General features: G+C 37.5%; 1 protein-coding gene across 2 annotated transcripts in view; it reads right to left on the reverse strand.

Moving 5' to 3' along the window:
- NADK2 (NAD kinase 2, mitochondrial) overlaps positions 1–12,749 on the reverse strand; it is a 32,289-nt gene that overhangs the window by 4,259 nt on the left and 15,281 nt on the right. Inside the window, exons 3-11 of one of the 2 annotated variants that reach the window (XM_036403566.2) lie at positions 12,471–12,559; positions 10,862–10,943; positions 9,470–9,553; positions 6,231–6,367; positions 5,358–5,436; positions 3,116–3,259; positions 969–1,024; positions 833–886; positions 250–373 (exon numbers count right to left, since the gene is read on the reverse strand). In XM_036403566.2, the coding sequence (XP_036259459.1) occupies positions 250–373; positions 833–886; positions 969–1,024; positions 3,116–3,259; positions 5,358–5,436; positions 6,231–6,367; positions 9,470–9,553; positions 10,862–10,943; positions 12,471–12,559 (849 nt within the window). The remainder of the gene's footprint in view (positions 1–249; positions 374–832; positions 887–968; positions 1,025–3,115; positions 3,260–5,357; positions 5,437–6,230; positions 6,368–9,469; positions 9,554–10,861; positions 10,944–12,470; positions 12,560–12,749) is intronic. The other variant, XM_036403567.2, reaches the window with a different exon arrangement.

Consider the following 12,749-nt stretch of genomic DNA (forward strand, 5'->3'; position numbering starts at 1 on the left):
GGAAATGGCACATACCCAAAACTGGGCACAGAGAGATTCTTTTATTCTGTAAGATTGTGCAGGGATCAAACATTAAAAAGCCATAACACAACTAGGAAACATTTTCATCCTGCTGTTACAAGAACAATACTCAAGTAATTCAAAGCACAAACGGGATGTTGAAACACTTCAAGGGAAAGTCCTGGATTGCTCAGACTTTAACAGATACACTGAACTAAGTAACTCTTTGCTATTGCAGCCAACACTTACTTTGAAGAGAAGCCACGCTGACGGCTACTTGAGAAAACTCTGTTTACAATAGGCTCTCGAACACTGAAAAACATCTTTGGTTCCTCTGGACTGTAGAGCAGAGAGTCATTGTAATCATTCGTTACTGTAAGCAGAGGAGTCAGCCATTAGTTTTTCCAGAGAAAATTATTTACTCTCAGAAACACACACTCCTCCAGGGAAGAGTGGCTTCTCTATCAAGAGGGACCATCAAGTCTTGACAGATGTTTAACAGTCTTTACATGCAAAAAATTACTTTTAGGGAAAATTCCTTTCAGTTCTACTGCATGATAAACACTCAATAGCTCTGTTCTGGTGATTAAATATTAAACATTTCAAATTTTAGGAGAACTGAAATTCTCCTGAAGAGGATAATTTAAACAGAAGTCTAAATAAGTGCTTTCATTTCAAGTAAGACATTGTTTGCCAACTGTGCCTAATTAATGTCTGTAAGAAAGACTACTACTGCAAGAGTGCTAAAACACTGAAAAGTGAGTAGTACAGAATACAAACAAAATGAACTGGCCAAAGATACTTATAAAAAAATCTTGCCTTTTTCACTCACCTTTCTGTACCAGTTCTGAGTTCAATGGCATATTCAGACTTCCATGCTTTTTCGCTGTTGAGCCAAGAGAAAGACCCCCAGTTAGACAGATGTATCTATACAGACCTTGGCCAGTAATGCCACATTGCTCACTCACCCATCTTAAGGATCTCTTCAATAGCTTGATGTGCAACCTTGTTAATATTATAGGACCTAGACAGAGAAGAAGTATTGTTTGCTAAGCAGTTCAACTAAGGAAAAAACTGAGCAAAACCAAAAAACCTTTCACACTGATGAAAAACTAAATACAACATTTGGGGAGGAAAAAGAATGCTGTTAAGTGTGAGCTAATAATAGTTAATTAAAAAAAAAATAAGTCTTAAATCAACTCTTGCTTTGGCATCTACCTGTGGCCTTGTAAACCTTAAAAATCCATTAAGTGAAGTCTTCAGAAAAGAAGAGCATGGGATGTAGTCTGCTTTTCAAAAATCCCCCAATAACTGCTGCATTAAGTCTGCATTAAAAAACTGAAGCTCTAGAGATTGTGTTCTTACCCTGTCTATCCAACCATTGCTAACTGATTTATTCTTTTAGTTCTCATTTATGAACCCAACACTTCTCTACAAATATTTTACCTCTTTATTTATACCCTAAGGTGTGGTCTTGAATCTCACAAGAACTGGTGTATATAGAAAACAAACAGTCAGATCAGATATTTCTGCATTTGACACATTTGGACGAACGAGTTAACATAGCGTCAGTTTGAACTAAGGCAAAACTCCTAAAAAAGTCTCCCTCCTCTGCTCAGACTCAAAAGGGAGTAGGTGCTAACCACAGCCACTGTGCAGCAGTACCATGAAGATCTCATATGCCCAGGTCTCAATACAGCTTAAAATCCTCAGTCCAGCACTTCTGTCATGGCAGTAAAACACCTCAGACTGCAATACAGATCCACTACACCCCTATCTGACCCCAGAGCCTCTGAGGGTGTGCCCAAGGCTCCCTCTCTTACACTTACTGCCTACCTGCAAGCCTGAGGAGATGCTATCAAGGTCTCCTTTTGCACAAGTTTTGGCAGCTACAGAAAACACCTAGACATTTAAATGTCTCTCAGTCCCAGGAAGTCTGAAATTCCAGGAAAGCCCCTAGACAACAGGCTAAGGGGGGTCACTCCACTGAGGCTTGGCCTCACTTTAGAGAAGTCCAGAAGCACATACAGATTACAGCAATGGAGAGGAGCAATCCTGGAGCTTGGTGCCTGGTTCTGGGTTTGCTCAGCACGGAGTGTATAAGCAAAAGAAATGCGTAAGAACAGCATTGAATTAAGACTGTACTTTCCCAACGTACTGAACACTAGGAAAGTTTCCCTAGCAGTCTGCCAATTTCATCCTTGGCAGGCTCCAGAACTAAGCTATGCTGCCTGAATACAAAATTCTGAATTACAATGAAGAGTAAAACCTAGTAACCATGGTTACAGCATGAATACTTATTTTTGAATTTCATTAAAAGCTTCTGTTTTAGTTCATCTTAGCCTACCCCACAAATCCAGTGACTATTGTACAACTCTAAATTATGAGCACAAACATATCTCTCACATCTCAAAACTAAACTGATTAGACTTACATGCAGTACTGCAGCACGTTTAAACTGAAGTTTAAATATTTTATCCCCCTGATTAAGCTAGCACAGTTCTGTGTAGATATGGCCATCTTTTTTTAAGGGGAGTATTTTGGCAAAGAGATTGCCCCCTGTCAATTAAATATGAAAGAAACAGGAGGCTTGTTTCTTTCTCTTTCAAAGGAGAATGGACAGTAGATGAGCCAGAGCTCATTTAACACTGCATTTAATACATGTTTTCCCATTCTTCTTAGAGCTTAGATTTTTATAAGTTTACTGGGCTACATCATCTAAGCATTTTAATTTTAGACAACAAGAATAGTTCATAGATCACCTCAGTATGCTCTCTGCAAGTCACAGCAGAATCTCTTTCCCTCACCACTCCCAACCACTCATCCTCACATGTGGCATGCCACATTTTTCACTGAAATTACACCTAAGGCAAACTTCTGTCTCAGTGCCACAGCTCCTCACCCTTTCAAGGCTTCCCTCCATGCCCGCAAGTAATGAGTGCCCTGGTCATCTCATACATCTGGAACAGCTCTGAGCCATACTGACAGTGACAATATTAGACTGACTTACCCACAGCCCAACAGAGTCTCAGTAAGGAGAAAATGCATAGGCAAAATAGGTTTATCTTGCTTATCTGAAATGGTATTTTCTGTCAAAGCAGCAACATGTACTCACCACGCTTTTGATCCTGTTCCAGTACACACATTAAGCCCTGAACTCTTCTGTTTCTCCCAAGGACCATCATCAACTGATATTTCATAATAGGAGGCCCTATGAAGCGAGAATTTAAAACTGGGTTTGCAGGACTTAAAGTTCTCCCTGAATAAGACAGAACACACAGCCTTATCAGGCACATTACAATTTAGAGGGGCTACTTTCAAATCTGGATCACAATTTCACAGACTTTGTACAGTGTTTCCCATTTTACAGCAGTTTTTATAATGGACTAAAATGATTTCTAGCATAAACTTTTAGGCACTTTTTCTGCAGTCACTTCTCCGTTAATTTATGCACAAAACAACCTCTGTGGTTCATCTGCAGGGCTTGCTGGACTTATAAATAAAACTGTAAATAATTACCTTCCTTGCATACCTGTTGCACAAAACCTGTGTTTATGCTGCGATTGGGTCTCATTAAATTATCACTAAACATTTCAACATCAGTAAGTAATAGCATGATTGAACCTGCATTCTTGATCACTTCAGTAATTGAAAATCCAGTGATTCTTCATTAATAGGTTTACACAAATAGGCTTACACATCTCTCCAGGGCAAATAATTCCTAAAACTCAAAAGTACTATGTCTTGATGTACAATCATCTTCTGCATGTTATGGCTCAGCTGTCAGGGGATTCCTAGTGTTAGGCCTAGAGACTAAAGTTTCTCTCTACAAGATTCAGAATATCCAAGAGTGTATTTATGAACTTAACTTGTTGATATTCACAGCTCTCTTCAAAATGTGATACAGGGTTCAGATTAATAGATATCCTCTCAGAAATACCACATTTGCTGTTTCATGCATGACTGAGTTTCACCTTTCTTAGTAAACAGAACTTACTGAGCTATTATTTCAGTCTAGAAACACAGCTCTTGACTGCTTGGTGCCAAACAGTTTATACTCTCAGTAACTAAGGACATGGTTTGTAATCACTCTTGAAAAGATGGGGAGATTAGAGAACTGAAAGTAAATTAAGAACACAGGTGCACTGCTTGATTCAGTTAAATGTATATTTTTACAAGCTGGGTATGACAGGTTTTTTGGGGGTTTTTTTCTTCAATTTACTTGTTTTCATCACTGACATGCAAAATAAGACCTGACAAGAAGCTCCTAAAGTTATTCTTTCTAAATAAATAGCAGACCTGTGTATTTGAAACTAATAGAAGATTCGTCTTTATGATATTTAGGTCTTCAAGTGTAAGGTCCCAGTAAAACACTTATTTCTAGAGGTCTGTTTCTAGAGGTATTGTTTTCTTCAGTGGTTCTCAAATACCAAGAGAACAATGTACTTGTTACACTTATAGCACTGGAAAACAGCTTTGTGTTCCTGTATCCCTGCACATTAAAGAAACTTAGAATCTTGATAAAATTAGATTTGATTTAGTAGAAAGCAGGATTTGTATCTCTTTGAGCTTAATTCCTTCTGCCAGTCTGAGGCTGAAGTCCAGACAAAAAAATAAAGCTCGCAGAACATTTATACTGTTTGCAGCCACAATCAGTGTCCCAGGCACTGTACAAACACAAGCTGTTAAACTCTTAAGTGTCTCTAAACTCTTTCCTGTTGTTGTTTTATTTGGGTTTTTTTTTAAAGATAAACAGTAAATCTCCTTTTACTGCAGCCCCAGTCATATTCCCAGTGTCCTTCTTACTGTCTGGCTGCCAAAAATGCATTGGTCTTAAGGACAGAAAGGACAGTCAAATGTATCCTGGACAAGGCAGTACCATGATTTGATACAAACACAGTTCTTAAACAAAGGAAATATATTCCATCAATAACAAAGCTTCTGCCAAAAGCAGGCTGATATATTTGCATCTAATGACAGAAAGGCAGAAAAAGGAGTCATGATAAAAGCTATTTCTGCTTGGTCATGCTAAAAGCTTATGAAAAGATATTTAAGAAGATGTGGAACAGATGAGGCAGTTCAAGGACTGATATTTAAGTCATCAATGAAAGGGAAAGAAAAAAGTCAGGAAAAATTAAAGAATAACCAGAGAGGAGGCAGAAAACCAGAAATCAACATTACTGCACTTACATCTTTGAAAATACACTCTAATCAGCAATAATACAATCAGTATTAAATACTTACAGAATAGAAGAGAAATTTCACAATAAAATCTCATCACTGATTGTCCATTGCAATGTCATAAAAAGAAATTAAGTCAATTGTGCCTTTCTGTAACAACAAACAATTATACATACCTGGAGGAAAGAGATTCTCCAATGAAGACTTCATTGAGTGCTCTCACTGGTAAAAGATGTGGGCCAGAAATATCAGATCCTGCAGATATCAAATATAAGAGTTTTGAATCATGGATTTAAAACACAAGTTTTCAAAAGCCATTCAGAATTCACTGGAAGACAGATTCTGCTGCCTGGGTTTGTTTTCCAGATCTAATGCTCCATTTTTTCAAGGATTCATTTTTTCACTGATTTGCTCTGTGGCCAGTCACTGTCCTTTACTGGAGATAATAAATATTTAAACCAAGGTCAGCAATGACGCTTAAGTTCAGACACTTTTCCTTGAAAAGTCACAGTCAACTAGGCAGAATGAAGTCTTCTGTCAGTCACACTTCCAGCCAAGTTAAATTACTGGCAGTGACTTAACAGACATTTCTGATGAAGTTCAGAGAATTACACTTCATACCACAAGGTAATTAAAGGGGATTAACAAGTTGTTCATGTTGACAAGGACTTCTTCGTGAGCAAATGCAGTACTGGACACAGGTTAGGCACAGAACCATGCATCTTTCAACCAACCATAAAGAAAAGAGCTGAAGGTGTTTAAGAATTATCTACAGACAGACCCTCACATCTAATATTTTATTTGCTTATTTGCTGGTCCAAGACCAGCTTTTACAACTCTCAATTAACCTAACTTAAAAGTTAGCATGTGTACACAAACACACACACACATGCTCAAATAGTTACAGTAACTCTAAGAGACAGCATTTTAAAAAAGATCAGGTATTTTGGCAGCAGATTATTTCAAATACTAAAACTTTTACAAATCTTTATTTTCTATTCCAAGTTATCATAGCAAAATGATTATATTCTTGTCAGATTTTAACCTACTTTGATCCTGGAATCTTTCATTTATGTGAGCCCTGCTGTGCTGCTCTTGGCTTAGCTGCTGTTCATGTAAATCCACTGGAGTTGTGTTAATCCCAGTTCCTTCAAGATACAGTCGGATTCTTTGCCGCCACTGCCACCTAAGAGAGGAGAAAGAAGTCAGTAAGAAATATTCATTACAAAATTAGATAGGATCTGAGAGTCTCCACTCTCAAAGCAGAACATCTTAAGAGAAGGAGCTAAATATATTCAAAGTCATATTTCAAGTTTTATAGGTTCTACTATAACTTCTAAATTTAAAAAAGTTAATAATACGCAATTGTAAATTCTTTACATTTACCAATTTGCTACCTAATATTTTTTGCATGTGTAAAATAAGAGGTCACTGGCCAAAAGTAGCCTACAAAAATTGTACGTAACAAACTCTCCTCTTGAGGCATATGATTCTAATACGTGAATGAATGCTGATACAATGCTTTTAAGAATAAAGAGCTGTCAAGAATTTACACAGAAATACATGCTGTATTTTTAACATCTTTTGTTTGTATTTGACATTTCCAGGAAAGCAGCCCTATGCATCCCTTTATATACAAGGGCCCAGGTATCCTCTCATTTTAACAATTCCTCCTGGCCTAGGAATTTAGGGTGCTTAAGAGGAATTCACTTGAAGCAAGAGAAGGATATAAAAGCCATGTTACAACATTCTGATTTTTTTATTCTTCCCTAGAGAAATAAATTCCTTTTCCTCTTACAGCCTAAGACATTTCATAAAACAAAATAGCAATAGTTTTGACTAAGAAAGCAAATCACAATAGAGTTTGTGAGCAAATCTTTTCCCTGATCATACTGTCGATATCCAGGACATTAACCAGTTTTTCCTAAAATTACAAGAGACTTATGCTTTATAGGACTACATTGCTAGTTTTTCCTCTATTCATCTTTATAGATTTACATTTACACATCCTATCTGCCCTTAAACCAAGTATTTTAGCATGCAGTGAGTATCACTATACCAGCCTCCTTACAATGGTCCTGGCTAGAACATATCACATCCCCCACAAAATTAGAAAATGGGACCGTACCCCTATTAATACCCCTATTCTGAGAAGCTGCTACAGCACTGACCTCCAAGATAAAAAACGTGGGTAGTCTGATATAGTTTGTCCTTTACAAATCAATAATGTTGGTTTTCTCATGGATTACAAGGTCCACGTTCACACAGATAATTGCACTGACTGATACATCATGGATAAGGGTAAAAAGCCTATTGCCCTTTTCCAGTTTCTGGCAACTCACCATCCACGAAAACTCCAAAATACCAGAAGCCCTTCCACACAATGATTCAGTTACCCACGTATTCCAAAGTTTGCTTAGGGCCAAACAAGAACTCTCAAATGAAACACCTGCTTATGTCCTCGCTTAAGAATAAATAAATAAATAAATAAATAAATAAATAAATAAATTTGTTTACTTATTATTTTATTCATTATTTATTTATTTATTTATTTGTTATCTCCTATTATTTCAGAAAAATAATTTGAGAAATCCTCTCTGTTTTGCTCTGGTGAGGTTTTAGCTCCATCATGAGCAGTAACAGGAACGTCAGCAACAAAAACATAGCTTTGTTTCCAACAAAACATCAAAATCACCAAATGTCAAGAGAGGTTATCTGAATAAGCACTATGAGTTTTACTTAAGCAAATTAGAATGATGGAGACTAAAAAGCTTCTGTTTTCTAAATCTTAGAATATGTGAGTAGAAAGTGTTTGTTCCTTTAGCAACACATATTGAAATTCTTCACTTATTTATCCTGGCAATTCTATTAATTTAATTTCAGAACTATTCTATGGCACAAATACGGTTACACTTCAAGTTACAAATTTAATATGCTTGAAGTATAAACAAAAATGAATTGCTATATACTTTCACATGAGTGATTGATTTCTGTTTGATAGTCTGTCATCACAAAAATATTCTGTAAAGTATTTATACTACAGAATAGTGTCTCTTCTTAAATAGTTATTAAAAACTCTTCTCTAGTCTGTCCTTTAAAATTCAGCTTGTTTCTTTTTAAATCAATTGAGATTATTCTGTTTTAAGAATATCTAGTACTGGAAACATCAAGCTATATTCAGCATGAAGAAATGTCTGCCTTACTTGTCAGCAGAATTTAAGCCATTTTATCTCAATCACCAAATCCCTAGATGCAACACACTGACCATTTCCTAACTCTATGTGTTTCACACTAGCTTCTATTCTCATGGCCATCACTGTACTATATGTTTTTGAGTCCTTGTCCTAGAGTGACTTTATGATGCTTGAATCCCCAACTGTCTGTTCAGTTTATGCTGGATATTAAGTTCTGCACCTCTAAAACAGGTTCCAAGAGCGAGAGGGAAGAGAAGAAGCGCAGAGTCTGTTATCAGACACTGCACTCACTCTCCTGCATTCCTGCTCACAGACTGCACTGTCTGCAGCACGGACAGACAGGGGGACAGAGCTCTCCTTTGCTTTTAGTCACTTTTATGCTGGCTTAGGCAGAGACATTCCCAGGATTGTGGCTTTTCCTTTTCTTGGAACTGATCAGCCCTGCTCAGGTCTGAACACCCAGAATGGCACCAGGAGCTCACACCGGGGCCAGGACGCTGCGTTCCAGCACCTCAGGGATGGATGAGAGACTGAGTGAGCCCAGCTACAGCCCATGACAAGCACTCTCTCTGAGTTTGCCATCTCTTCAGACAGGGAGAGGTTCTATTGTTTAATGCTGTTCATTTTTTCATGTTTGTGAGTACTTTGCTTGTTTAATAAATAGTTTTTTCCATTTTTCTTGAAAGATATTTTATTTCCAAACCAGCTGGGGGAGTGGCAGTTTGAGTTTGCTTTCTAGACTACTTTCACTTCAAAAGTTTCCTCTAAAATTTGCTCTAAACCAGGACAGTCCTAAAATACATAAACCAATATACCCCTTACAAGAATGCAGTTCCTCATTTATGAATTTGCTAAGTCAGAAGTGAAAATCTATTATTGCAGATCATCCCAGAAGATTTTTTTCTGGAACTGGCAGTTTTAGTCTCACTCTTGACCAAAAAACTCATTTTTCAACATTATAAACATCTACACAGAATTCACAATTTGAGCCATTAAGAATTTACTAAGCTTCAGCTGCTTCTTAGGAATTGCACGTGATTAGGTGTTTCCCAATCCCTCTATGTTTTTGAAAACCAAAGATCAGTGAATCCTACCTGAACTCACCACGATAAAGCTTCTGTAATGCTTCAGGAAATGAGTATGTGTATCTCACAGGCAAGCACAGGTGGCCTTCTGATCTGGTAGCAAAAAATGACAATGAAAATTATAGTATTACTGTTCAGATTTGGTACCTTTGGAAAACAAAACAAAAATCTCCCTATGTGTTACATCTAGCAAAGCTACACTTCTCGGACCTTTAGGAATCTCTACTGTTCTTGCACAGTACCACATCAGCAACAATACACTTCTCTCAGCTCCTGGAGTCTGTGTGTCTGAGACAAACTATTTTTCCCACACTTCCCCTAAAAACTGTTCAGCTAATAATCCTGCAGGAGTATATAAGTATTAATGTAGTTCCTGTCACCATTCTAAGCAATTTAGGCTTTATAAACCTGGCAGGTGCGGGAAAAAATCTTTCTCCATTTACACCCAAGTTAGCAACATGAACAGCTAAGCAACATACCTAAGAACAAAAGAATCTCATGTCAAAACTAGAAGACTAAACAGTGCTCCCTTCCACAAGTAATATGTGACAATTTGAAGGCACTTGTTATTTGAACCCTACTAGTCAGGCTTGATAATGCAGAATAGCTACTCTGAGCATTTGAAAAGTTTTGGAAGAGAAGGTATTAAAGGAATTAAACATTTTGACCACCACCTTATGTACTAGGAATAAATTAACTGTCAATATCAAAAAAAGCAGAAATCACAAGCAGAATCTAAATCTGGACTTCTCAGCAGGCAGAGCTTTGGTGAATTCTGAGTTTCACTTGCCATCCATTTGAAGGTTATACCAGCCAAGCAATACTAAGTACCTACTGAGCTGTAAGATTGATGTGGGCAGGTGGGTGCAGCTTGTGCAGAGTTTATAATAGGACAGCTAAGTGCCAACAATTGGTTCAGGAATTTTCTGAGGTATCTTATGGTTTACATTAAGAAACAACAGCAAACTTCTTCATCTGAGCCTCTACTGAATCCACCTTCTTCACAAAAAAATTAAGGTTTTGTGTGTTCAGACACCACACTTAACTGCTTTTACCAAGTCCTTCTTCCTAAGTTCTGTACTGCCATTCTAGCCTCAAACTTCTGGTTAGTAATACAAGTTAACTAGCTGCAAGTGCTGTTACATTGGTGTGTGAGAACATCTGTGGCACTGTAACACAGGCATGCTTGTCCAATACTACTTAATGTCCTCTCAGATGAGACAGGATAACTCCCTGTGCAAACTTCTCTAAAAAACCCAAAAGATTCCCTTGGTATCTACAACCCACTAAAACAGACATTTATGCTGTCAAATGCTACAGGTATGCCTCATGTACCACAGAAACAGATGCACAGTGTGCCTAGTATTAAATAAAGCATTGTTTTCCCAAATTTGCTTTTACCTTTCAGGATCAGTATTTATTCCAATGACTGGTTTAAATTTATCAAAGACCTTACTGGCTGCCAACAACATTGTACCATCACCTACAAAGAAAACAGATCAAAAGTTAGTTTCACTTCACATTCTAGTACCCCAAACAGAATGTCCTCCAGCATTAGCATTATGTGCGTTTATATCAACAACAAATCAGGCAAGCTGGACAAAAATACAATAGGACAAAACTACTGACATCTTATCAAATAAGAGTAGTGACAACTGAATTTGAGATAGCAAACAGGACTGGAAAAAGTACGATCTATCTGACAGCTATACATGCCCAGGCAACTGAACGTGGCAGAAGCAAGCTTTAAAAGAGATTTATGGGAATTTCTGTACATTTATCAGCAGGTAAGAGAAATTCTTTAGCAAAAGTAAATTTAGAAAGTATTGCTAAACAAAGCCACAGGAGACAGGAAACAAAACCAAATGTTACTGTGAGTCACATAAAAACAATGACTTTAGCTTCACCCCAGTTGTCCTCCTAAAAGGCAATTTAAAGGTCTTATTTGGCCCCAAACAGGCACACTTGGAAAAGAGGTCTTGGGTAAGTAGAAATCTTGGAATTAGAAATCTTTAAATGTACTGGTTTCTGCAGATATTGGTATTTTTTCCTGTCTGTTAAACAGAAAGAAAACTATAACCTCATTCAGTCTTTGCAAGAAGATATAAGCTCTGAACAGCACGAAGACAGAAAGCTCTGAAAACCTCAGATGGTGTACTATTACTTCCCAGCTGCTTGCCTCAACCGTGAAAAATTTTGCCAAAGACAAACTGGCACTTTGGGGAAGTTCTTTGAAATTCACAAGAGTGTGATAGGATGCTCCAGGAATAAACCTTTCTACCCATTCTTCATGGTGCTCAGTACCTAAGGGCAAACTGGACTAGTGGGAAAGAGAAAGCTGTGGTCAAGCCTATTTTCAACAGATGAGTGAACACTACGTCAGAGCCCAGCAACACAAGGCTGTATTTGCAGCATATCCCAAAAAATAACACTGAATGAACTGCTGCAATCCAATATTAAAGATAAACAATCAGGTTAATTGCTCTGTTGGTTCATCTGGAAAACACTGATCAGTGGCACAAGATGCTCAGAAGCTGCAGACTTTTTACCTGTACCATCCAACTTGATACGCCAGTCACTGGATTAAGTGTGAAAGCAAGAAAGACAGTTTGAGCAAGGGGACCATGAGGTAGTATGTTAGTCTACACCTCACATCCCAAAAAAACAATGAGTAGATTTTAGGGCTACATAAAATCACATGACATCGAGAATTTTATCCTCTTTAGTTGAAAACTATAGTAAATTCCACAGTTTATATTGTTTCACACATGAAAAACTTTTTGAGTGGCCATGCACTGGGGTTCACTTCCATGGGCTACAATTTTAGGTACTAGAGGTAGACAAGATGGTCATAACCACTGCTTTTTATAAAATTTTCTTACAATCAGATTAGCACTTTGTTTTCAGAATGTGCATTATTTCCAGTTGCTTCAAACACTGCCAAGTATTTTTGAGAAACATGTCTATGAAAACATACTGAAACAAATACTTCCCTTCCATAAAGTCATACCTCCTGCTGATATAACAGCATCTGCCCACCGAACTGTCTCTTCATTATACTCTCGACGCTTAACGAGACGAACTTCTATCCTTTCGTTCCTGTAAAGTTCAGAGAAAGTCTGAATTCCAATATATAATGTTTCTTGTCATAGCCTTCCGGAAAGTTGTCATGCAGCTAAGGAGTAATTGCAATCATATTTGGCTTAAAAACACTTGACACACAAATCCTGTACCACCTTCTTGCTTATTTTCAAGACAATAATCGAACATGCTGGCCAACTGAACTGAG

This window comes from Molothrus ater, chromosome Z (assembly GCF_012460135.2).
Source record: "Molothrus ater isolate BHLD 08-10-18 breed brown headed cowbird chromosome Z, BPBGC_Mater_1.1, whole genome shotgun sequence".
Lineage (NCBI taxonomy): Eukaryota > Metazoa > Chordata > Aves > Passeriformes > Icteridae > Molothrus > Molothrus ater.